General features: G+C 35.2%; 2 protein-coding genes across 32 annotated transcripts in view; both read right to left on the bottom strand.

Annotated features, from left to right (window-relative positions):
* Positions 1–27087, bottom strand: part of Msp300 (Muscle-specific protein 300 kDa) — a 123497-nt gene that overhangs the window by 91972 nt on the left and 4438 nt on the right. For 19 of the 31 annotated variants that reach the window (XM_086832527.1, XM_086832525.1, XM_086832511.1 and 16 more), the window contains exons 1-6: positions 14839–17595; positions 6899–6960; positions 1072–1344; positions 749–802; positions 405–571; positions 68–344 (exon numbers count right to left, since the gene is read on the bottom strand). In XM_086832527.1, the coding sequence (XP_086688653.1) occupies positions 68–344; positions 405–571; positions 749–802; positions 1072–1344; positions 6899–6960; positions 14839–16768 (2763 nt within the window). In that variant the 5' untranslated portion in view covers positions 16769–17595. Of the gene's footprint in view, positions 1–67; positions 345–404; positions 572–748; positions 803–1071; positions 1345–6898; positions 6961–14838; positions 17596–27087 lie in introns of those variants that run through there. The other 12 variants (XM_086832528.1, XM_086832544.1, XM_086832523.1 and 9 more) reach the window with 3 other exon arrangements.
* On the bottom strand, positions 21569–22456 carry LOC110177648 (protein Turandot F-like). The gene is made up of 2 exons (XM_020944461.2): positions 22351–22456; positions 21569–22290 (listed from the first exon to the last, which is right to left on the bottom strand). Exons 1-2 carry the CDS (start codon positions 22371–22373, stop codon positions 21828–21830), a joined length of 486 nt encoding a protein of 161 aa, XP_020800120.2. The 5' UTR covers positions 22374–22456; the 3' UTR covers positions 21569–21827.

Here is a 27087-nt window from a genome sequence, read left to right on the forward strand (position 1 = left end):
AGATAGAAAAGATATTCATTAATTTAGCCTATGATGTCTATGTTAATATTTATAACGTTGCACCTACCTTTGGTTCGGGATACTTGTGCAAAAATTGCGCCACATATGTCATGATACTCTTCTCGTCCGGCTTAGGTACGTCCACATCCTCAGCGTCTAGGAGCTTGGCAATGCCCAGCTTGCTTTCGGCCACATCGAAAGCTGTCTCCAAACGCTGGCGATTGCTGGTCTTCTTCAGCTCAGCCAAGTTGACCAGATTCGCCTTGATGGCATCAATTAGGGCAAGGAAAGCGACGCCATCTCTCCAGCTAGCGCCGAAATCTTTTACCTCCACACCACTGTCTCTGCGGGGGAAACAATACATTAAGCAATTTGGTAAAAATAATATAGGTATCATCACTCACTTTGGCAAGGCATTGGTCACCCAGTTGAGCAGGGTCTTCCTGGCGCCCTGCTTCCATTTCTCAGCCTTAAGATCACCATGCTTTTGGTTGCCAACGCTGTCGAGGGAACTAACCGAACCGCCAATACCATGACCCAAATATTCTAGGTTACGGCTATTCTCCTCGATCTATGAATACAAAGAATTTAATTAGTTTAAGATCTGGAATACTTCTTGTCATGGAAATGCAATATGGTTAAACTTAAGATATGGAAGTGCCTTTAAAAATGTTTGGCTACCAACTGAAAAATACATCATCTACCCAAAAATTTATGAGGTACTACACAAGACAACACTTAGACCCACCTGTGGCGCATAATTTATAACTACTACTAAGTTTTTCCGCCTCTTTTTACGAAGCTTGTGTACGTTTAACATTATGGTATCAAAAGTATATAGAAAAAGAAGGTTTCATAGGGTTAATTACGTTCAAAAGGTTTCAACAATTTGTGAATTTTGTACATCTCTACATTGGTGGTAGCCTCGTGAAAAGGTGTACAACTAGTAACCAATAGATATTTCCATTATTTTTGGGAGGTGCTCTCAATTCGTGAACTGGTGCACACTTTTGCTCTTTGGGGTGAGTTAATTGTTTTGAATGCGATTTAAGTTAATATATTATTATTCACCTGGAAGTACAAGATGATTGTCCATATCAAACCCAACACAACTGGTGGTCTCCCATCCACCAGATCTGCGGGATTAATATTAACCAACTTGATCCGTTTGCTGGCCAAAAATTGCAGGGCCGTGTTGGCATTGCTAAGGAAATGTGGACGTCTCAGGACGCGGCCCTTCTCCACGGGCAGCCGTTCACCGGACAGAACTTCGAGCAATGCGATTAGTTTAGTACCATCGCGTAAGTCATTGATTAAATCATCGATACGAAGCGGTGGAACACGCTGAAAAAAAGGGTAAAAGATTTATTAATTAAGAGTTAAACGGGGTTATGTGATACGCTAGAAAACTATTCAAAGCCTTACTATTTTCATCTACATTTTAATTAAAGTTTCTCTTTTGCTTAAGTTTCCAATTAACACCCATTTAATGAGCACTTATATGAAAGAGTTTAAAAGTACCGGACAATTGCCTGCAAGTGCCTTCTTGTGTACTGTTTTTAATAGGAATTTTATGGCTATATTATGTATACTATGCCACTATGCACTCTCATGGCTGTAGCCAAACCAAATAAACAAACTTAATGGGGCGCAGTGAACAGATTTAATGGTTCCCTCCCTCTAGATGCTCGGTTAGGTTTTGCATAAGTTCTGTTTTGTTTTTTTCGGTTAATCAATCAAATGCAGCTCACGAACCAAAAACCAAAAACTGCTAAACATTAAGGCGCATTAAATCAATTAAAATAGTTTAAATTGCTGTTTGCCATAGCGATAATTTGCGGTGATACTTCAGTGGAAGTCAAGACAAATTGGCCAATGGCACGAGCAGGCATTTAACTTGAAAATGCCACAAAAGATTACAATTTTTTAAGGTAATGCCATTAGGGGTAGCCGCAACGGAAGTGCCACCACATAGCAAATAAACAAACAAACAAACAAACTGACTAGCAAACAAAAACCGTGAATATACATTGTAATTGAGTGTAGCATTTAATTGAGCTTTCTTGTGGATATAAATAGTTTCTGCAGAACTTTACTCAACTGTTGCGAGCAACATGCAAAAGACAATGACATCGTCGCTTGGTAAAAGTTTTTCCCCAAACAGCAAAAAACTTTTCATTTTTGTGTGTGAATTCTCCTTCAGAAAAGACATAGCGAAATCAATTTCAATGCTTCCGTTTCCTGTTCCACTAAGCCCGCCGTTTTTTTTTATTCTGTTCCTCCATTAAGTTCTAGAATTTATGGTGTCATACTAAAAAAGTTTTTCTGTTTTTTTGTTTTTGCCTTTTGGTTGTTTTGTTTCTGGGAGTGGGACATATATGTCATTACAACGGTTGCCTGGGCACTCTCTTTGGAGGCACTTAATACCCCCCAAACATGACATTGGAATAAGTGTTACCTGCGCTAACCGTAAAATAGATACCTGGCCCTGTGATCAGGCCGCTGCTGAGCATTATAATTACCGACAGTTAAGATGATAAGTACAAAAGTTGTGTACTTAAGCAGGCTAAAGCTAAGTACTTAGAATTAAGAATAGTTTTTAACTTATGTCATCTCTAAGTAGAAGCTTAGTTCTTTTAATATTCGTTAAGTTTAACCATTTTTTTTAAACTAAGGCGTTAAATTAGACTCTTTTTTAAAGAATTTGTACTCTTTTCTTTTCAGTTAATTGCTTGTAAATCATTTCTTATCTATTCACTTGCCACCTGTCCAACACAATGGGATGAGCACCTGACAAATGATTTCTCTCATCCAGCATTTGTAACCCACTTTCCCACATCACACAAAATCCTTTCTAATTTAAGCAACTCGCAGCAAATGGCTACATAGATCTTTTCACTTTGGATTTATGGTTGTACTATATAGATTCCCCTGCGGAAAATGTGACTGATCAAAGCCCGCAAAATAAACTCGTGCCGGGGCGTTGCCATCAATTATGTCATAAAGAAATCAAAAGCAAAATGGATAGAATATGTGGGGCACTCAACAAAAATAAAATTGAACATCCAATGTGCCATGACGTCTTTGTCATTGCGGCACCGGGCGACCCACCAATGAGCTGGTTCAAGCGTGTAAATTAATTCATAAATTTAAATCAAATTCTATGAAAATAAAAGCGAGTGTCCAGAGCGGGTTTTTTGGGTCGCCATCAGTGGTTGTGGTGGATCCGAAACCAAAACTCGTTCACCTTGAACTGAGCTTGAAATGAAACGAATGCCAATCCAACATTTTTTCTGGGCTCTCAAACACTTTGTTGAGTATGTATCTGTATCTGTTGGATACTCAGTAGAATATACTTGCTAATTGATAGCACTGACAGAGGTCTAATAGTTAAACACAAATTAAATAAATCACTTTTTATTAGCAATTCACATTAATTGCCACGGTGTAATGTGTTAACCAATCGTTGTGCAACCGGACAACAATTTGCCATGTCATTATTGTACATTAAGTGACTCATTTCCATGTTGCATAATCCCCGATGTAGATGTTGAATCCAACTCCTTGGAACCCCTGCTGAAATATATATGTCTGCAATCAGGGGCAAGTCAAGCCCACGCACTCTGCGAAATCATCAATTCGAAGACCCTTGCCTGGCTGCTGCAGCTGGTTGCTCCTTTCACGTGCTGGAGTCCCCCCGGAGCTGGAGTCTCTTATCGAGCTGCAGTGTGTCTTAAAGTCTGGAGGAACTGGTTTTCAATGCCTGCCTGAGATTGGATTGTATACGAATAATTGCCGGCCGGCCGGCAACAGCTTTTCTACTTGCATTTACACTCGGGGTACAATATATAGTACATTTTCTTGATAAAATAATATATACAAGAAAGGAAGCTAACTTCGGCACGCCGAAGTTTATATACCCTTGCAGATAGAACTTTTATGAATAGGAATCCATACATCATAAATTATATATATTTGTGTTAAAAAACAATGAAGTAATACCTGCTTTCATTTCATTCACCTATACATATTATATTTGCAGTTTTACATTCACAGATTTGCATTTTTTCTCTACATCAAACGATCGTTTGTATGGCACCTATATGATATAGTCGTCCGATTTTCATGAAATTTAACACAAAATTTAAGACTAATATAAAATGGTTATACCTCAAATTTGATGAAAATCAGCTGAAAACTGAAAAAGTTATAATTTTTAATTGTATTAATTTCTCGATCGTTCCTATGGGAGTTATATGATATAGTAGTCCGATTTTCATAAAATTTTATGCAAAAGTGTAGAGAATAGTAAATGGCTCAAATCTCAAATTTGATCCAATTCTATTGAAAACTGAAAAAGTTAAAAAAAAATGTTGTAAAAATTTTCCGATCATTCCTATGGCAGCTATATGATATAGTCGTCCGATCCGGCCCGTTCCGACATATATACGAGTGAGAGTGTATAGAAGGCTAACTACAAAGTTTCATTCAGATAGCTTCAAAACTGAGAGACTAGTTTGCGTAGAAACGGACAGACGGACAGAAGGACAGACGGACATGGCTAGATCGACTCGGCTGTTGATCCTGATCAAGAATATATATACTTTATATAGTCGAAGGTGCCTCCTTCACTGCGTTGCAAACTTCTGACTGAAATTATAATACCCTGCAAGGGTATAAAAATGGAGAGAGAGCTTAAAGGACTTTTGCTAAGAGATTTCTAGATGTCTTTACTATTTATTCCTACTATTTTCACCTCAATTGTCTTGGTAGGAATATGTATTTGCCGGCTCATGTCTTGAGATTGCCGTTAGTATTAAAAGATAACGCATTAGAGACACCAAAACGAAACATACTTCACTCAATCTCCGGCCTGGGGAGCCTCTGAAAAGTGCATTAAATCAACTTGGGTTCGCGGCTCTAAGAAAGTAAGTCAGTAGGCGTCGCGTGGGTTTCTTTAGCGGGTTAATGGCAATGCAATTGAAGTCACCAACCAACCGATCCCCGTCTGAAACGGAACTATGTATGTATCTCCAAGATACGTTCGGCATTAATGCAACTCTCTTGTTGTTTGCTTCTCGGGCAGCAAACTTCGGCTAGACAGCCATCAACTCTTGGCTCTCTACGGGCAATCTTTTTTGCATTGCTAAAAAGGCTTAGAGAGTGTGCAGAAATGGATGGAGAACAGCAACAGCACCTAGACCTATCCGTTGAGGAATTTCTCGCATTACCAAGACACTGCCACAACGTGCGTGCTTCAGCTTACAAGATATTCTTGGAAGCTATCCAGAGGGAAAGAGTGACTTGAATATTTCTTCCTAGACACATGACAAATGTTTGTGCAGAACTCGAAGGTATTTGCGCACATATATGCTAATGAACCAAGTTGTTGGCACTGGAAATCTCATCGAAATCATAAAATATCATAAAGGTAGAGCTTATGTATGTATATTGAAAGGAAGAGTCGAAAATATTTTTGGAAACCTAATAAAGTATTTAGCAAACAAGAAAGGAAACTATCTTTGGGAAGCCAAAATTTATATATCCTTGCAGTTTGAAATTGAATTATGGGATATTATCGGAAATCGATTATAAGTAAGCTTAAAATATTCACATTAATTGAATCTATATTTCTGTATGATAAATCAAAATTTTAAAATCTCATAACTTATCCAAAAAACCATTAATTTAATTCGGTAAGCTGTTCTATGTTAGTTTTTGTTAGGTTAATAAATCTGCATACTCAATTTATAATTTTAAAAATTTTTAAATTTTTCCAATTTTAAAAAATTTGAATTATAAAATTTTAACCCTAAAAAGAATTGAAAAATGTAAGAAAATAATTTTTTGAGAGTTGCCTAGATCGATTCTGCTGTTAATGCTGATCAAGAACATATATGATTTATAGAGTCGGAAATGATTCCTTCACTGCTTTATAAGCTTCTGACTAAAATGATAGTACAGTTCCTTGATATTTATCTATTTTTACGCCAATTTTTCCTAAAAAATAAATTTTAAGAAATTAATAACTAAGCCAAAAAAGGTTTAATTCGGGAAGCTTTCCTGTTACTTTTTATAAGATTAATAAATCTGCATACTCAATTTAAAATGTTTGAAAATTAAAATGACTGAAATTATAATCCTATTCTTGAGTAGGTATTTATTTATATTTTTATTCCAATTTTTCCCAAAAATCAAATTGAAAAAAAACTCATAGCTAAGCCAAAAAAGCATTAATTTAAATTCGCAAAGCTACTCCATGTTAGTTTTTGTTAGGTTAATAAATCTGCATACTCAATTTATAATTTAGAAAGTTTTAAAAAATTTTCAATTTTTGAAATTTTAACCATGAAAAAATGTTGAAAAAAAATTGTAAAAAAAAATTTCACTGAGAGATGCCTAAAACGATTCGCCTATTGATGCTGATCAAGAATATATATAATTTATATGGTCGGAAATGATTCCTTCACATCGTTTTAAGCTTTTGACTGAAATAATAATACCCTACAAGATTATACAAATTTAAAATAATACTCTATTCTTTTGACAATGAAAAAATCAAAAACCTTCAAACTTCGCGTAAATTATATCACAATTATCTAAACAAAAAAGCTTTTGCTCATTATTTCCATCATAATTACTCGACAAATAATGGCTTAAATACGCTTATCACGCTTAATTTCTGATTTTGTATTCCAACTGACGGACACGCCACGCCCCTTAACCCATTTTTATGTTATTTTGTTTTCCCCTTTTTTTTGGCAAAGGCAAAAAGCCTCTCACGCTTGGCTTATCTAATGCAAATCAATATGCAAATTTCATTGCCACACGATTGTAGACACAATTTATTTGCACCTTGCAAGACAAATCGATTGGGAGGTTCCGCGAGACAACTCACCTTCAGTAGGTATGAATTAATCCAATTAGTGAATGTCTTCTTCTGCACACGTTCTTGCTCCTCTGAAAATGAAAAGAAAAGAAAAAACGTCAGTAAATGAGAAATGCAATTCGTAATTCGTACATTGGCAGTTAATTGTTGGACAAGTGTCGTCGGCAGACGAGACATTAAAGGCGAAATCGAGACATGACGATACTACCAAAAGATACTAAAAGACAACAACCGATAAGATACATACATTTCTTAGTATGCACAAGGTACATGTACCTGTTTCTCGATTTCATGTTGCTTTTTTCACTTGCCCCTGCAACTGATGTTTGCTTTAATTAAATTATCAGTTAAGGTATATATATAAAACGAAATTATCACGATGATATCATATGTTTGCCTTTGGCGATATTATCGCAGAACCTTTATGGTTCAATTTTGGTAGAATATATTTCCCAAAAGGAGTTGTAAAATTGTATTTGTATTTTGCAGAATGAATTCTTTGAAATTTCAACAAAGAATATAAATATTACCACAAAATTCTTTACAATTCCGTTGACCCTTTCCGTGCGTCAAAAGGCTTTCCCAATAATTATAAACACAAAATTCTAGCAAATATTTACCCATTTCTTGCCGTTTTTTATGTGGTTTAATTACCTCAATTTAATTTCAGAGCCGTCAATTTCAAATAATAAACAAAGCGTTAAAAACGACAATTTGTAAACAATTAACAAAATATACACGAAAGAGAAGCACAGAGCAAAGTCATTATAGAAAAGTGCAGTTTAGTATGGAAATGCTTGAAGCTAAAGAAGCAGCTGTCTGGCCATAATCCCAATCCATTGGGGAATATATGTATATAGCCATGTGTAAGACGTGGCCCAGTGCGTGGTCTATTGGCAGTTGGCCAAACGCATGCCAAGCATATGAAACGAAAATAGATTTCCCGTAATAAATAATAAATCCCCTCGAAAATGGAAAATTTCTACAGAAGAATGCTTGGAATAAGAATCATTTCATGAAATAAATCGACCAGGCCATGAAACCGTCAAACGCTTAGCTTGGCCAATTATCAAAACAATTTACAAAGTAAGAAACACGAATACAAATTGTAATAATTAATTAAATTTTTAAATAATTCTGCCAACTTTATCTTGAATTTTTGAATATATATATTATTTTTTTTTCGAATTCATTCAATGAGCGGGAGTGACGCAATTTTCTGTTTCTCAAATGTTGACAAAAGATTATTTAAATAGAAATTAGTTCAAGGTTTCGCAATTTGCAAAGCAACCGAAAGTCATGTATACATATTAATCTTTATAATATAAAATAAATTATTCTGGGCAAAAAAAAAGAAACTATATGCAATTTGGTGAACTTGAAGCAAGGTAAAATAAAAACAAATTAAACCTAATGATAATTTTTATGCGGGTTTTCAGACACTTTAAAAGTGCTTTAATGGCTTGTAAAGACTTGATGTAGCAGTTCCCATAATAAATTAACACAAGTGCCTTCGAATTTTGGCATCGAATGCAGGGAAAATTATAGTTTAATTAAAATAAAGATTATCTTTAAAAGAAACTTATATTCTTTAATTAATACATTTCGGCTGGTGCTCAGGGTTGAGTATAACTAGATTTTGTTTAAAAGAAAGCAGGCTATTAAAGAGTTTTATATTTTCCAATTATTTAATAACATGTTCCAACACTTTTGACAACTTAAAAGCTATCTAGTATCTAGTACCTAGTATCTGTCTTAAATTAATTTAAATTTTCTTTCCAAACTATATGTAGTATAATTTTTAGTCCCAAACAATTAAGTTGTTTTGACCAAAAACATTTTGGAGGCCTCTTCAACGACTCGTTTAAACCGAAAAACCTGATATTTTTGGCCAACAAATCTATGTGTGTTGCTTTCGGAATAAATTACATTAACTTTACCAACTACCGCATTTGGTATATGGCATAAATTTACTAACGAAAACGAGTTGACAATAATAATGTGTATTTTGTGAATATATATTTGGTCTTGCTATGGCCAAAAATAAATTGTTTATATGTGACACATGGAGAGTCTGGTGATTAGTTAACGTTTTATTATGCCATAAATCATGTGTTTATATTTTGTGTATACTTTTTTTGCAACGAATTTGTTATCAGCATATACATTTAGCAATTATTGGAAAGATAGCAGAGAAATGCACTTGAAAATGTGGATTTTGATAATAAGAAAGGGTTGCTTGGAATGTGGTTTGTGCTAACCATAATGGTTTTGCTTTTAAAAGAGGGGAAAATTGACCGAAAAATAAAAGAATAAAGCTTATTAGAAGAACGTGTCAAATGAGAACATTTTCTACTTAATTTTCTCGAAAAAATTTTCTATTATACATATAGTATAAATAGGTTATCTGTAAAACCTCTAAGTAACCTAATCTCCTTATTACACCGGTCACTTATTTAGCTCAAAGTTGTGTAAACTTTAATTATAATTACTTAACTTTTGAGTGCCTTTGCCCGTTCACTTTAGATATGGATAGAAAAAAAAACTATAGCTCTATCTATAAATCAAACTTGGGAATATCAAAAAGTAAAAACCTTAAAAAACAGCAATTATTGGAAAGATAGCAGAGAAATGCACTTGAAATTGTGGAATTTGATAATAAGAAAGGGTTGCTTGGAATGTGGTTTGTGCTAACCAAAAATGTTTTGCTTTTAAAAGAATGAAGAATTGAGCGAAATATAAAAAAAATTTAGTTTATTCGAGGAACGTGTCTAATACGAACATTTTCTACTTAATTTTCTCGAAAATATTTTCTATTATAAAGTATAAATAGGTTATCTGTAAAATCTCTAAGTAACCTAATCTCCTTATTACACCGGTCACTTATTTAGCTCAAAGTTGTGTAAACTTTAATTATAATTGCTCGTTCACTTTAGATTTGGATAGAAAAAAACTATAGCTCTATCTATAAATCAAACTTTGGAATATCAAAAAGTAAAAGCCTTAAAAAACGGGTTTTATTTTTACAGATATTATGCGTGCTTATAGCCCCAATGCCAAGAACAATTAACAAGGGGCAAAATCAGGCCAGGGAATAACGTTCAAGTTGAATGACTTTTTATGTTTTTCTCTCGTTTTTTTTTTTTCTTTCAATTTTTCAATTTCAATTTCCATTTCAATAATGATGTATGAAATGATTACAAGTTCCCTCAGGCGAACATTATAAATTCCTCAGAAATGTGAAACAAAGAATTTCAGAAGCGGTAAATTGTTGTTTCTTCTCGGTCGTGGGTAATTTCTTGTTGCTTCTTATGATCTTATGAATGGTTCCGTCAGTCAGTTAGTCAGTTAGTGAGTTAATGATGGTGATTATGACGAAAAGAGCGGTTGATTGTTATTTATGTTTATTTCGCTATTTTTGACCATTAATGGAGCGCACCTTAAAGTAATAATTTTAAGGAAAAGCATAGCAAACTTTTACCCATTTATTGATCGTAAATAATTATAACAATTACAGAAAAAGAAGTGAAGTAAAGTCATTCACTAACTTATATATATTCAGCCTCAGTCGCCCGTTTGTCTGATTTGGCCTAGTTACAGAACACAGAACACAAAAAGAAGTGTTTCGGTAAAAATAGTTTATTTACTTTCACGCATTACTAATTGTTTGGGTTTCCCTACCAAACGAAAATATATAAAAACACCAAATACAAGAAAATGTTCCTCTATATTTGGATAAACAAAAGGCATTCGAATGGAAGTTTTTGGGTTAAACAAAAAATAGAAAAGGGGAGTGTGTGTGTTGTGTTTGAATGCAGACGATATAGAGCATATGTTGCCCGGATCTGATCTATTCAACGGAAATGCGTCGAATCCAAAATAAAATGTTCGCGGTTGGAGAGGCAGTGTCAGTGGGGTTTCCGTAATACAAAAACTAATGTTTATTTGCTTAATTATTTGGAAGCCGAACCACATTGCGTAATGGGGAATATAGAATGCAGAAAACTAGAACATCAAAATACCAATTAAACGAAGATAAATGTATTTTAGTTAGGGTTTACAGATTGATTGAGAAGAAATATTTAAAAAAGCAATATCAATTTCTTTCCATATCATTCAGCGTAAAAACCCCCAGAGCTCTACTAAAAAAGAATCAATTTTTAACTTCCAAAGTGTTTTAAATAAAAACAAAAAGCTCGTAGACCTTAACTATTCACCAACTTTATCACTAAGGAAATGCCATTACTATCTAATATATATGTGAGAAGGTATAGCTCCATAAAACCCCTTAAAACTCAGAAAAGCTACTAATAAATCTAAAAATGAAAACTTTATCTAACTTAAGGCTGCCCACAGACAAGTTAAAAATACATTCCAAAGTTCCAAATACAAACTAAATAAAAATGTTAACCTTCTACACATACATTGAGTTTATCACTCATCAGTATAAGCCATATAATTATTATATCAACTGTTTAAATTCAGTTTAAATTTAAAATTTCCACATCAGACGAAACCCAGTGAGGCGTGTCCCAAGTTGCACTTGCTTGTTGTCACCTGCGGTGTCAGAAAAAAGCCGCATAAATTGCCAATAACCATGTTGAAGAGTCTTATAAATGGCATTACTTAACTTTACGCTCCATTGACTTTAACATCTACTACCCCTTCCGTAACCCACAATATGTCGGAATGAGAAGATTTCGCAGCTACTCGAAAATATTAGATGCAAATACGATATGTTCATACATATTCATTCAGTCAAGTGGCATCGGATTGCGTCATTACTAAGTAAACGTATGTGCCTCGAAGAGGCTTGTTGTTTACCGAAATCAAAAGGCTATGTTTATTTATATTTGTCATTAATACCAGCACAGAGATAGCAGAAAGTCCAAACTCAAAACTAAATGATTGAGCGCCTAAAAATGTAAAGAAAAACTACCAAAAAACTACTACAAAAAACGATAATTTGTTTGTCCAACCAACACCGCAAAAATGGGCATTGGAAAAAAAAAGAAGCCCCACCATAAGAGAACTTCTAAAGATCTGCCCACGAAGTGAAACCTAAAGAGGAGGAAGCCACCAAATTCCAACATTTTTTAATTTCTTTGCCACATGACCAACATCTGGAGGGGATAGAAGATCGGATCAGATCAGATCAAAACAGAACAGCTCCCACATCAAATATACTTTGTGGGTTAAGAGAACTTAAGAACTTTGTATGTGCGAGTGCTTGGCCAAGTGTGTACTTGAAGTTCGGCTTGGCGTAAACTTGTTTCACTTCTTAATTTACAAATCTCAGCTAGAATTTCAGCATCTCTGGACCGCATTTTAGGCATCACTTAAATGCCGCTAAACTACATACAAACATGCCCTATAAATTATCAGAACTGACAGTTTGCCAACGAGACAATAGCGGAATCAATAATAAGTAAATAACGCGACGATGATGATCTCAGTTGTACGGCTGCCTGTGGGGGGAAATTTGTTCCAATGGATTGATCAGACAGATCGCTAGAAATTTGCCTTTTGTTTCGCAAAAAAAATACATTTTCATTTTCATTGAGCACCAGCATTGAATATCTTTCTCTCATTAATCATATTTGGTTTTTAAACTATGCCTTGATAAAGCTAAATATTTAATGGATGCACCGCAAGCGGTATTATAAATATTGAAAGAGTTGCAGGTTTTATTTTGTGGCTGCCATTAAAATGGCATTAATGATAATTGCTTGGAAAGTGAGGACATGTATTGAAACCAAGTCAAAAGCGTCAGCAATCAATAGTTCACTCAATACTATATATACATAGTAGATGTGAGTGTCATCAATTAGTGAACGCTTGACGTACATTTTGCCATCTTTTTTTGTATAAATTTATCAAGTGCTGCTTCGTGTCAATATATATTGGGATGTTGTGTGTGTGTGGCTCACACATATTTAGGCCAAAAATTCTGGTTGGCTTTGTCAAATGGATTTATCGAAAGGAAGTCGTCGAAAAGTTGACTGAAACACGCAACATTATAATATTTGACAGACAAGCGCCGTTATGCTGACATTGACGATGCTCGGAGAAGTGAAAAATAATACATCAACTCACGCAAACTTGATTTATGCTCACTAATTGACATATGAAGACATATTTAACTACCGAGTGCCCTCACAAAATATATAGTTGAATATATAGAAGGTTGTTTTTAATAGAAAAATCTATTTCCAAACAAGCTCAAGTGAAATTAAAGTACTCTTTATACAGTATATATGCTAAAATTGTATGGCAAACTGCTTATAATCTCATCCATCACCTGTCTGGCCCCATCAAAACCTTTTAATCTCATCTATTAATAACAAAATAACCCCACAAAACTCTCCTCCCGTCAGCAGCTAAACATGAAAAATCAATTGTCATAAAATATTCTTTGTGCCAAGAAGAGAACATTTTTGCCCCGATAATCAAACATCATATATTCCAGATAATGCACACAAAACCCGGCAGTCCGTCATCAGTTGGCGTATCTATAGATACAAAAAATATTTGCATATACTATATATCTTTATATGTATATAATGTATAAAAAAAGTTCGTTTAAATGCAGTCCAAAATTGCGACAGAACAGACTTTTCGATCCACTTGCAGATCAGAGGTATATAGAGACAGACAGACAGACAGACGGAGAGACACCAACCTGCCAGACACTTAATTGGTTGTTGTGCTTAACATAATAACAGCCAAGGAGGAGGTCACATAATAGACAAACACAATCCAACCCCCCGCCCTATGGGTATAGTAGGGGATAGTTCTTCGAGTGCTTTTTGGCTGCCAATAAAATATTCCCCCAGAGGGAAAGAGGTAACAAACTGCTTGCCAACAGTCAATATGGTGAGCGAATACATAACAAACGCACTGTGTGCGCGAGTATATAAATAATATAAATCGCCAGATAGAAGTTTAGGGCGCGACCAATCGACCGACTGACTTATAACAACAAGCTAAACGGCTAAACAAGTTAAAGTTCGAATTGCGGCATCTAGAAACGGATGGATGATGTCATTTCAGAGGTGTATAAAGATATATATATATATTTATTTTTATTATCGATTGTATTTGTGTAATAATTAATTAGGCATACAACTGTCTCTGTAGCCACAAAGTGCCGACAAACTGACCTTGACATTCTATGGGATCTTCCCTATGAATTGAGTATAGTTTGCCCAATGGGAAGTGGTTGAAATATCTCAACATTTATCAGTTTTCTCCGTATCTACACAAACTAGGTAAAGATAAGTTCCTAAGCGATAGGCTTAATGGGGGATTAACCTGGAGAAATTGCTAAAGATAAGGCTATGAGCAAAGCTCTTAAAAAAATGAGGTCATCGGATTTTAAGTGTTTTCAAAATTGCAATACAATTTTAAGAACTTTTCTTTTAAAATGTTATACGTAGTTTCTTTGAATATCTAAGATCTAAGATCCAAGATTATATCTATTAACAGCAAAGCTTATTAGCATTTTAATTTAAAATTAAGTACTGTTTCAACTGTATTAAAGTAAGAATTTCTTATTATTAAGATTATTTTCACCGAACCCTCTTTTATATTTTATTTATTTATTTTATAAAGAACCACTTAAATCCATATTGGTTAGGGAATATCACAAAATATCGATAAATCGATACTCTATCAACATCCCTCTTATAAATCCTTTCACTAATTGTTCAATTTATTTAATAAAACAAATAAGTAAGAATTCCTTTAATAATCTTAATGAATGTTTTCACCGAACCCAATATTTTATAAAGAACCACTTAAAACCAATTTTGTTTAGGGGGTATTACAAAATATCGATAAATCGATACTCTATCAACATCCCTCTTATAAATCCTTTTAAAAATTTCTTGATTCTTGATTCATTGATATAATATGATAAAATAAAAACCATTCCCTCTCCAATTTACCTCTCTTCTCCTTGATATGACAATCGTACTGGGAATTACTCCTTGCATAATTGATCGACGCCATGGTGGACTGGAACTCCTGATATTCCTGGTCACTGGGCGATTCGTTGCTGCGGCCACTTTGCGTTGCTAGAGTCTGATAATCCTGGCGCAGACTCTTGCTGAAAGTGCCGATGCCGCTGAGGGCGTGGGCAGCTGTCGAACAGTGCGGCGTAATGGGCGACGCGGATGTCGTTGGTGGTGCGGATGCGGTTGGGGATATAAATGTGGATGCGGATGCAGTTACCGATCCCGGTGCCGGTGTATTGGAACGCGTGGGCGTGGACACAATCACTATACTGCTGGCCGGCCTGCCCTCCGTATCCGAATCGTTATCAATGTCGTTGTCACTCGCGGTTCTCTTTTCGATACGTATCTGTGAGATATTCCCGGTTCCCGATTCGTATTCGATTAATTTGCGCGACGTGGAGGAGGAGGAGGAGGACGTAGATGATTTGGTCGTTGTGCTGGTTATCGTTTTGTGGCTTACAATTTTCCGGGGCTCTTCCGTTAAAGAACCACGCAATTGGCACGCTGCAGCTGGACTAACTTGAGTTTTCGGACCCGTTTGCGGTTGCTCCTTCGTGCCAATTGGCGTGGATGTTAGCATTGTCTTCGTGGTGCCCAGCGCTAGTTCCCTAGGCCGCTGCCTTTGGGGTGCTAGGGATGGCTCAGCGGCGGCGTTGCCACCCACCTGGACAGTTGTTTGCTGGTATAAACGCCGGCGGGGGTTGCTACCACCGACGGTAATGTCAATGTTGCCGCCGGTTGCCATGGACAACTCCTGGCGACCACCAAACGAATCGGTTTCGTCCCTTAACTGGGTATCCGCCTCAGTCAGTTCACTTTCCTGCTCCAGTTTGATCAGAATCCTTCGTCCGCCGGCGGTTAGATCCACGCTTCTCGGTGGTGTCACACTGGAACGCTCACTGGAGTAACTGGAACGTGACCAGGAGGGTGAATCTCTGGGCGATACATAGCCCTCGCCATGACGGTAGATCTTCTCCTCGGCATAGCCACCATCACTGGTCATCGAGGAGGTGATAATGGTACGAACTCCATCCGCTGCGGGCACTTCGCGGACAGTTCTTTCGCCTTCGAGAAAGCTTTCCAGTTCCTTGACTTCCTTTTTCTTGGTCCTGCGAGTGGTTCTCAGGGTCACATTGAACGGCGACAGCTGCTCCTCCACGTTGCCCTGCTCTGCACCAGGACTCATGCGACTCGTGGTGCGTAGGGTTACGTTAAAAGGACTAGCTACCTGCTCACTGGTCACCTCCACTCGTCGCGGCGGCAGCTGAGGCGGAGGAGTCGTGTGCCGGAGTTGGACCTGCTGGAAAGCCAGCTTGGCTGCCTCCGCCTCGGCCAAGCCACGTTGCCTCTCCTGGCGCAGTCGTCGCTCAATCTCATGGACGTCTATCTCGAAGGGATTCTCGGCATCAAAGTCGTCCTGTTGGTCATCGGCCAGACGCAACTCATCCGAGCTCTGCTCGGCGGGTCGCTTGATAGGATTGGAGCCTTCGGACCATACTTTTTCATATTGGGCCACCTTCTGACGCAATCTCTGTTGATTTGGCGATGGCGATGGCTCCTCCAGCACATACTCCTCGCGGTTGGAACTGCTCGATGTGGTCAGGGAGGTGGTGATGGTTTTCATATAGGTACGCGTCACCGTCGATGTCTCCAGCTGTTGACTCTCCTCACTCTGCATCTTCTCCTCCTCGTCCAGTTGTTCTCTCGAGGATTGCTTGTGCTCATGCGCACGACGCCGGCGAACAGCTGGTATCGGAGGAGGCACGTCATCACCTCCTCCTGCTGCCTGTCCTCCTCCGCCGGCATCTACAATTGCTGTTGGATCCTTGTGCTTGGATCCTGGATCTCCGCTATCAGCCATAATGGCATTGGTTTCGCTAATTGCCTCTTGTCAAGCCAAATTGTCATCGGTTACTGGGTTTTCCTTGAGGTTCCTGTGTCCTGTTTTCACTAATCTCTCTCTCTCGGTGTCTCTCTCCTCCGAATTTCCACCAAAATGCAGAATTGATTTTTCTCACGCAACGCACACACACAAAAAACACACACACACACTCGGACTTTTCGTGACTTTTCCTTTGCCAGACAAAATTTTCCTTTAAACAACCCTTGAATGGCCTTCAGTTTCTGCTTTTTTTCGGCACACACGTAATTCCAACTTTAATTTGCTTAAAAGCAAATCACAAACACACGCTTCTCCTGTTTTTTTTTTTCTTCTTTATGTTATGTTTAACACTTGGAGCTTTCGGGGGTCGCTTTGGGGTTTTATTAGGAGACAATGCGAGATTATCTCACGCGGTTAGGTAAGAAATTTTTCACGTATTTCGCTCGCAGTTCTCACTGCCCCCGAAAAAAAACACATTCAAATTGGGTTTTGGTTGCTTGTATTATTTGCTTGTGGGGCAGGCGGACTTTATCACATTATAACCCAGCGACGACTTTGTCGCTCCGCGTTTTCCATCCGCTGTCGCAGAAAGCCGGTTCGATAATGAAACCCAACGGTGACTACGTTCAATATGCTACGCCTTGTCCAGTCCAAAAAAAACAACAAAAACTGTGAGAGAAGCCGTTCTCATATAGTAATCGTAGTAAAGCTCATGTTTCCCAGAGTCTGCGGCCGCTCTCTGTATTGGTATTCAACTCACACACACCCAGAGAGGGAGAGCGACCCCGAGAGCAGAGTGCCAAAAAAAAAAACCCAAGGAGAGCTTAATAAGCAGAGAGGGAGAGAAAGAGAGACAGTAGTATTTACGCATTTTGATGGATGCGTTGTGTTTGTGTTTACTGCTCCAGCACACTCTCATGGAGCTTGAGCCGAGACACCTCCACCGCTGACTGTTTTGTTATTGTTTGGAGTCAGTGGCGCAGTAGCCGGCTTTTGAGAAGGGGTTACAAGTCGGATGTTGTAAGAAATATTTCTTTAATACTATAATATAAAATAATATATATTATATAATATAATAATATAATATATAATAATAATAATTATATTATTATTATTATATATTATATTATTATACACTTGCAGGGTATTATAATTTTAGTCAGAAGTTTGCAACGCAGTGAAGGAGGCACCTCCGACTATATAAAGTATATATATTCTTGATCAGGATCAACAGCCGAGTCGATCTAGCCATGTCCGTCTGTCCGTCTGTCCTTCTGTCCGTCTGTCCGTCTGTCCGTTTCTACGCAAACTAGTCTCTCAGTTTTGAAGCTATCTGAATGAAACTTTGTAGTTAGCCTTCTTTATACTCGCACTCGTATATATGTCGGAACGGGCCGGATCGGACGACTATATCATATAGCTGCCATAGGAATGATTGGAAAATTTTTACAAAAAATTTTTTAACTTTTTCAGTTTTCAATAGAATTGGATCAAATTTGAGATATAGCCATTTTACTATACTCTACAATTTTGCATAAAATTTTATGAAAATCGGACTACTATATCATATAGCTCCCATAGAAACGATCGAGAAATTAATACAATTAAATGTATAACCTTTTTCAGTTTTCAACTGATTTTCATCAAATTTTAGGTATAGGCATTTTATATTAGTCTTAAATTTTGTGTCAAATTTCATGAAAATCGGACTATTATATCATATAGGTGCCATACAAACGATCGTTTGATGTAGAGGAAAAATGCAAATCTTTGAATGTAAAACTGCAAATATAATATGTATAGGTGAATACAATGAAAGCATGTATTACTTCAGTGTTTTTTAACACAAATATATATCATTTATATTGTATGGTTTTTTATTCATAGAAGTTCTATCTGCAAGGGTATATAAACTTCGGCGTGCCGAAGTTAGCTTCCTTTCTTGTTATATTATTATATTATTATTTTATATATATAATATAAATATATTATATATTACTCTAATACAAATTTCTCTGCCTGACCTTTCCAGCGCACACCCAAAGTATGAACAGAATGTAATAAGTATAACAAAAAGGTAATAATATAATGAAGACTGTAATATCTGGTTGTTGGAGAAATCAAAGTTTAAGAAAACCTTAACTTAAATGCGGCTACACTATAATTTTATAAACAAAATTTTCAATTTTTATTGAAGCATTATTATTAATAATATCTTCGTTTACATATCTTTCCATTATATCTTTCTTTATATTATACACCCGAAAGAAATCCTTTTTTATTGAAACCAATATTATCAAAAACAATTTTATATATCTTCCCATTTTGTTATAATTTTTACTTGAATAAATTCAGTTGTAACGTGTCAAGGTAAAGTTATTCTTTGAAATGATATATATATCTTGATTAACTTATAACATTATTTAAAATATTTATGAGAAAGTCGAATTTAAAGACTATGAAAATAAAATGTCAGTCACCCATTCATATATTATAGAACAAATACTATTTTACAGTTCCCCCAATTAATAAGACAATTTTAAATTGCCATTAACTTTATGTATATTAACTCAATACCGCAAAAAAGAAAAGCTTAAGGTTAAAGGGTGGTAAAATGTTGAAAGATAACACGACGTAGTTTAATCGGTTTACTCTCTGGTCACCCAGAGAGCGAGCGATAGCTTTTCCAAACACACACACACAATGCTCTCTGGCCTTCCCCATGAATGGGTGGCTTTTGGAAATGCTCGGAAAGTTCTTAAACGCCGCCCCTGGGTCTGCGATAATTGGAATTCTCTTACACCTTTTGTACGGTGTGACATCATGAAGCGTGAGAAAGCATCACCCTTGGTCGGTGGTTGTTTATGCCCTTTATGGATTATTTATTATTATAAGCTGCAACCCTGATGGATCAGTTACCAATTGAGAGGCACTGAAAATGTAAATTGAGAGCGAGACACATTGAAAATATGGGTCAGCGCATGGCAAAGCTCAACTTGGCACAGCAATTAATGAAAGTCATTCATGAATGCAAAGGCGGAGAGGAAAAACCAAAACAAAATGCTTGTTTTTCTTCTTTTGCGTTTGAAGTTTACATAATCACGAAAAGAGTAAATAAATGAAAAAAAAAAAACGAGTTTGTCGCGTATTTATAAACCAAACCAGACAAATGACGTCACGGTTTGGTGATTGCATTGCATTTGATATTTCTGAATGTATTTTCTGTTGTTGAGTTGCGAGGCTGGCCCTGAAATATATTAGAGTTGCACTTGAAATGGCCTAAAGCACTTTTTTTTGCTTGCAACGCAATTTAATTTGCAATGCATATTCTAAATTCTAAGCCTGACAGAGGTCGACGACTAAATATTAATTATTGATTTGAAAGTAATCAAGAGTCCGTTTTGGAAGCCCAGTTAGAAGTTTAAAATAAAGCCGAGCTATTTAAAACCCTTTTGAGATTTGTCAGAAAATACCGTACCATAGAATATGACATTGGAGATAGAGATCTTGACCCCATGTCGGAAAGAACATCTTTATATTGCAAACAAATTCAAATAATAATAATAATAATACATAAAAATAAGATCTTATTTCAATGGGAAGGTTATATAGAAATTACAACAAAATTAAAAACGTTCAAACATTTGCTAACATTTTGTATACAGGGTATTATATTTTTAGTCAAAAGCATAAAACTCAATAAAGGAGTCATTTCCGACCCTATAAATCATATATATTCTTAATCAGCATCATCAGGCGAGTCGATTTAGCCATCTTCCAAGGAAATTTTATTATACAAATTTTTTGCAATTTTTTTATGTTTAAAATTTCATAATTTAAAAGTTCAAAAATAGGCAAAAAATTATTATTTTTTTTAATATCAAATTGAGTATGCAGGTTTATTACCCAAACAAAAACTAACATGGAACAGCTTTCCGAATAGAAATTAATGCTTTTTTGGCTGAGTTATGGGATTTTAAAATTTGCTTGTCAAAAAAAAATTGTCATATAAAAATATAGATAAATATTGACCCAAAGAATGGTATTATAATTTTAGTCAGAAGCTTACAAAGCAGTAAAGGAATCATTTCCGGCCCTATAAATCATATACATTCTTGATCAGCATGAACAGGCGAATCGATCTAGGCACCTCCCAAATAATTTATTTTTTTTCAATTTTTTCAAATTTTTTTTAGGGTTACAATTACACATTTAAAATTTTTAAAATATTGCAAAATTTGTAATTATTTTAAATTTTAAATTGAATATGCAGATTTATAAACCTAACAAAAATTAAGATAGGACAGCTTTCCGAATTAAAATAAATGCATTTTTGGCTGAGTTGTGCGATTTTTAAATTTAAAAAATATAAATAAATATTGACCCAAAGAATGCTATTATTATTTTAGTCAAAAGCTTGTAATGTTGGATTGAGTCATTTACGACCCTATAAATCATATACATTCTTGATCATCAACAGGCGAATCAACCTAGGCATCTCCCAAATAAAATTTTTTGTACAAATTTTAAAAAATTTTTAAGGGTTAAAATTTCATAATTAATATTTACAAAAATAGGCAAAAATTTCAAATTGAGTATGAAGATTTATAAACCTAGTAAAAACTAATATGGGACAGCTTTCCGAATTAAAATTAATGTTTTTTGGGCTGCTCATAAGTTTTTTAATATTTTAAATTTAGATTTGCTCCGAATCGATTCGTTAATTCAATTACAAACGTCAAGGATATACAAAAATTTCCGAATTAAGTTTCATTAAGGTAACAATAAACAATATATTTAACTATGGTTATGGTAATGATATGGATAATATCCTATATATTCATTGTTTCATTTGATATTTAGCAGACAAGAAATCGTTTAAATAACAAACAAAACATGGTAAAATATTCCATCAACAAAATAACTTCTTATGTAGATCATAACTACTACAAATGTTCAGATTCAATGATTTGCTTTTGTGTTCATCAAGACAGAGTTCAATACAGAGACCAAGGTCGGTATTTTAGCAGGCATTGTCCTACAACGACTTAGATCTGAAGAAATAGCACATCATAATAAAAGCCAAGCCGAAAATGGCAACACCACGATTTATCTCAACTCCGCCGGCGGATGATGTGAAATGATTAATTCCTAACTTGACTAGTTGGGTGGCTCCTTCAACAGCCAGCGGAAGAAGAAGTGCCACAGCAGCTCCTCCTTGGGCTGGCACTCCATCCACAAGGACAGTAGAGGCCTTCGCCCGTTGGTACCTCGCCAGCAGCTCGTCGGCTTGATGTCTTTCCTGGGCAGTGAATTGAATACGCTGACGATTGTGCTGGTAAAAGTTAGCCAGGCGATTCAGATACTGCTGCTTGGTTGCTTTACTGACGGAGTGGCCACCGTAAATACGCATCATTTCTCTAGCTGTCGCCGTGAACTGATCCTCCCCTTGAGTGCTGCCCACACATATCACCAATGCTGTCACAACGACAGCAAAGAAGCTGAAATCTCGATATGGTTAATGGGTTTGCCAGGATGCTTTCATTGAATTTCATAATTACCACAATATAATTGAACGACTCATAGCTGAACTGACTTGTCACACGGGAATATAAAAGTATTTAAATTTCAATCCACCAAGAGGATTCAGAATTTATACCCTCTTCCAATTCAGTTCTTATCAGAAGAACGGCCAATTAAAGACGCGTTTATATAGTACAATATGTATATAATTTCACTTGGTACGTAAGAAGGTATGCTCGGTCTTTTCAAATATGTAGAAAAATCATACATATTTAAGATTGTGTATAAAATATAGAATGCATTGAGTTTTTGCATTGCGAGGTACTTTAACGTCGAATAATTTTAACTTGTTGTGTTTATTGAAACAAATATATATAAAATATAAAACCATTATGAGAATGTTTCCTAGAATTAATTTTAATTGTTAATGGAATACTGAAATAAGTACGTTTCGTGGAATTGGCTCTTAAGAATGCTTCTTAAAATATATCTTTGATTTTATATTTTTATATTTTTGATTTTCTTTATTTTATGTGTAAGATACTAATTAATTTCTTTTACTTTTGACTAACTTCTAAAACATAAAATATAAAAGCGTTGCTTTAAAAAACGAGCAGCCTAGAAACTATAACAACAAATGAAAGATTAAGCAGAATTTATTTCATCAAATATTTTAATATATATTTTTTTTCCAAAAAGTAGAAACATTATTTTTCAGGAAATTGTCTATTAAGAAAGACGAACTCTCTGACCCTATAGACTTATGTACATATGTGTGTATGTATTTCATCAAGTTCCTAAAACACAAAAGCAAAACTAAATACATGGTTTTTCCTCTTCTTAATTGTTATGTTTTGATGACTAATTTCTCATAAATACATTGGATGAAATTCCATTAAAAAACTAAAAGTGTTTCATATTTTCACTGCGCTTTAAAAACCAGGAAAAACCTCTCTAAGAAGCAAACATAAGATTTATCCCATTTCTAATTTATAGTTTTAGATCCTTTAACACTTGAAAGAGTGACAACAAACAGAACATTGATTTTGCTGTGTATTGTTTTATAAATCATTTACATTTACAAGACTTGTTGCAATTATGCATCAAGATTTAATATTGATCTGGACAATGTCCTTGCTAATATATAACTACATTGACTTAAATACATTGAAGATAATAATGAAAGCCAGCCCGAAGAGTGCGAAGGCAGAATTTATATTAATGCCGGCTGCTGAATTTTTATTGTTAATGACTAGGGTTGGCTGTTGATTAGTGCTGTTGACTGCCTGTATTATTATCACAGTTATGTTGGCAACTTGTGATTCAAGCTCATTTTTTACATTGCCTCCTTGAGGCAGTACCCCTTCCACCAAGTTTCTCTTGTAGGGCAATTAGTAATTCGTTGTTACAAAAACCATTAATTCTCATTTGGATGAAGAGTATTCCGGAAGCAATTCTGAATCATTTTGGGTTTTAGTTAATTAATAAATAATTAAATATAGTTCGAGGAAAGAAAAGAATTAAGATTGTACAAAAAGTTCGTAACAATCTATGCATTTCTATTATTTAGACATACATATGTATGTATCCTCCCTAATTATAGACTCTCCAAATCAATGTATATGAATACCCAGCACTCAATTCGAACAAACACTTTTATTTTTTGCATAAACAATTATTTCCGTTCTTGAAAGAAGAAAAAAAAAAAAAAAAAAAAAAAAAAAACATTCACATTTCACCAGATTTAATGCTATTTCCTTTTGCTCAAAATATATGTACATACATATCTTAGATGTTCGTTGTCTTCCATTTATTTCACACCTAGCCATAAAGTTGCCCAGTTTAATGGAAAGGCAAACGCTTCTTGATCTTCAAATATTGACTTTAAGGCATCACAAAACGCTTCTCTAAACAGAAATTCATCTAGCCAAAAATATATATACATATAGATATAGGTACTATATATATATATTTCAGCTTGAGGCCATACATTAGTTCAAATGACCATTAAAGAGATATGAATTCTCTTTAAGATGAGCCAAAAAAAATTTGTTTGCTCAAAAATTAAGCTGAGTAAATGATATAAACTATTAGCCATTACTAAATATTCTCTCCTAAAGTCCAAAGCCCCAAGGTTGAAAAGCAATTAAAAATATAAGAAAACTGGCCGTCAACAATTTGGATTTATTTGGATTTTGTCTACAAAATTTACACTTGATAAGTTCTATTTAATAAATTCAAATGTATCTATTTGTTCGTGATCAGTTTTGCTATCACTAATTTTAAGTATGCATAATCTAAGGGATTTTTGAATCTAACCGATCAATTCTTAAAAGTTTCTATAGACTTAGTGAACCGGCCGAGAGTGAATTTTGAAATTAAATGAGAAAACTGAACAGCTGTCAACAATTTTGATTTGTTTGAATTGTGGCATTTGCATATGTCTAGATGTCATCATCCAAAGCCACCATTCTACGTGCGAAAAATGACAAAATTAGTTTATAGAATTACCTATTTATAACGATTCCACATTCAAATGGTATATATAGCTAATACACATCGAATGTTTCCCATTTGATATAGGAACGCGTGGGTGTTGGGCAAAACGTTTAGTGTAAAATATATTTGCAAATGAAAACGTATAAATTAAGACACGTTTTTATTTAAAAATGTGAAATTCCAACAAGATTCTTTTCCCTCACATTTTATTGGCCAGAGATTTGTTGGCAAAGTTCTATTATTATTATTAGTACTTAATAAATAAATGAAATATTTTTTAACTAAATCCCCCAAAAGTCATTTCTTTTCCTGTACATTCTTCTTACATTACAAAAACACACAAAACGAATCCATGTGTTGTACATTTAAATCCCAAAGCAAACATGCCAAGCGGGACAAGTAGAAAAACCCAGAAAACTCTAAAAAGAACTCTATTTTTAATCGCATTTCTTCCCGTGACAAGACAAGTTCGAATAAAGCAAGCCAAAAAAAAAGTAAATAAATAAAAATAAGACAAAATAGCTTAAGAGAAAAACGCTGCTAAATTTGAAAATAAACTAGAAAGCAGGGCGAGAAAATTATACAAAAATAGCACAACAGCCAAGCCCAGTCTCCCGTCGTCCCTTGAGATAAATGTACATATATATTTCATACCAAACAAGCGTCTAAAAATAAGATGGCCCAAAAGTGATTCAAGGAGCAAAGCAAGCTAAATGCAGGCCCAGTTGGATCGGCGGAAACTGTGAGACAATGGAAATAAAATCAGATCGAGGAAAATATATATAAAGAACACAATAAAGCCATTTCCACAGTGACATCAGCACCTGACCGGACCTGGCATCATCACCTGCCTATTGGAACTATTCGAAACGCATTCACATATCTCGTTGCGTTCCGATCATTCAACAAAATGATCTCACTGCTCAACGAGCAATAGACAAAAGCCTCAGGAACCTTGTCTATCAATCAGACTCACACAAAAGTGAGATCACACGCTTTACAATTAATTACATTCGACTTGTGCCGGTAATTTGTTTGTTGCTAAAAAGGAAATTCGAATTATCTATTATCCCAAGCAATTAGGAAGCGATAAAGCAGAAAATTCGAAAATAGTTTTAGTGATTGGAAATTCTATTCTATGGTATAGGATACAAATTATTAAAAGCCAGGGAAAGGCCCGAAAGAGCTTAGTTGTATATTAAATATAAGATATAAGATATACAAAACTAAGTATATTATTGACACCAAATAATTTAAATAAATAAAATAGCAAATATGTTTGCCAAGGTAGGTGCCAGATATTAAATAACCGATTATCTCATTCCCAGCGCTTGCAAATTGTTTAAAAGTACAAGAAATATATATATGTGAGCATAACAATTCATCGATTCATTTGGCATTCGATGTGTATTGGCGATTGCAATTTGCACGATTGCCAAAAAATGTATATTCTACTTCCATTTCGGCGACAACACATTATGTCATTACCTTGAGGTGATGTCCACAAAAATAGCCAAAATAATAATAATGTTCGAACCAAAAGGCACTTAAAGCCAACGGAAAGGTGAAATAGAGCCAAAGAATCTAGGCCATAGTCTACTTTCGAGCGATGATGTCAGCAGGATGGGATGATGGCCGGCACTGATGAAAAAGTTGCCGAATGGCGGATGGCGGATGCGAGGTGGGACATGGGGGAACGTGGGCTGTCTGGGTCAAGTTCGGTTGACATTTACATTCGCTTTCGCCCGCTATACTCTGCTCTGATTCAACAAAGTTCAATGCTTTGCCAAGAGAAAATCAAATATTCTACATGTTATTTGTGTGCTGAATGAGAGGGGAACCAACCACAACTGATGGCTGTCAACTTAAAAATCAATTCAAGATGACTCAGATGCACTCGGAAAAAGTTAGGCCACAGAGAAAAACGTGAAGAAAATTAAAGAAATCGAACTTAAAGGGGGTTATCCCTTAGATTTCGAAATCAATATGTATATTACAAAATTATATGTAAAATTAGCTTTTAAGTTTCTTCATTATAGAATTATTATAACAGTAAGTTTAATAAATATAATCGGTAATAAATGATGATCTGTAAGTATCTATGACCAGGATGTAACTATAATCAGTAAGTATCTATGATCAGTTACTAACTTTAAACACTTATAAAAAATGACTTGCAACTTTTGTAACACAACACATTTCTGAGACTTGGCCGGCAGAAGTCACTTCGTTCCGGGGATGTTAGAACAAGTTGGGAATCATATGATATGAAGATT

This window comes from Drosophila serrata, unplaced genomic scaffold, assembly GCF_035046125.1.
Source record: "Drosophila serrata isolate PLE 108 unplaced genomic scaffold, ASM3504612v1 contig_249, whole genome shotgun sequence".
Taxonomy (NCBI): Eukaryota; Metazoa; Arthropoda; class Insecta; order Diptera; family Drosophilidae; genus Drosophila; species Drosophila serrata.

Bases quoted from the DNA above. Each gene is read 5' to 3' on its own strand.
- LOC110177648 (XM_020944461.2), bottom strand. From the start codon at position 22,373: ATGAGTCGTTCAATTATATTGTG. The intron at 22,291-22,350 runs GTAATTATGAAA...TCGAGATTTCAG, and splicing joins AGTCGTTCAATTATATTGTG to CTTCTTTGCTGTCGTTGTGA.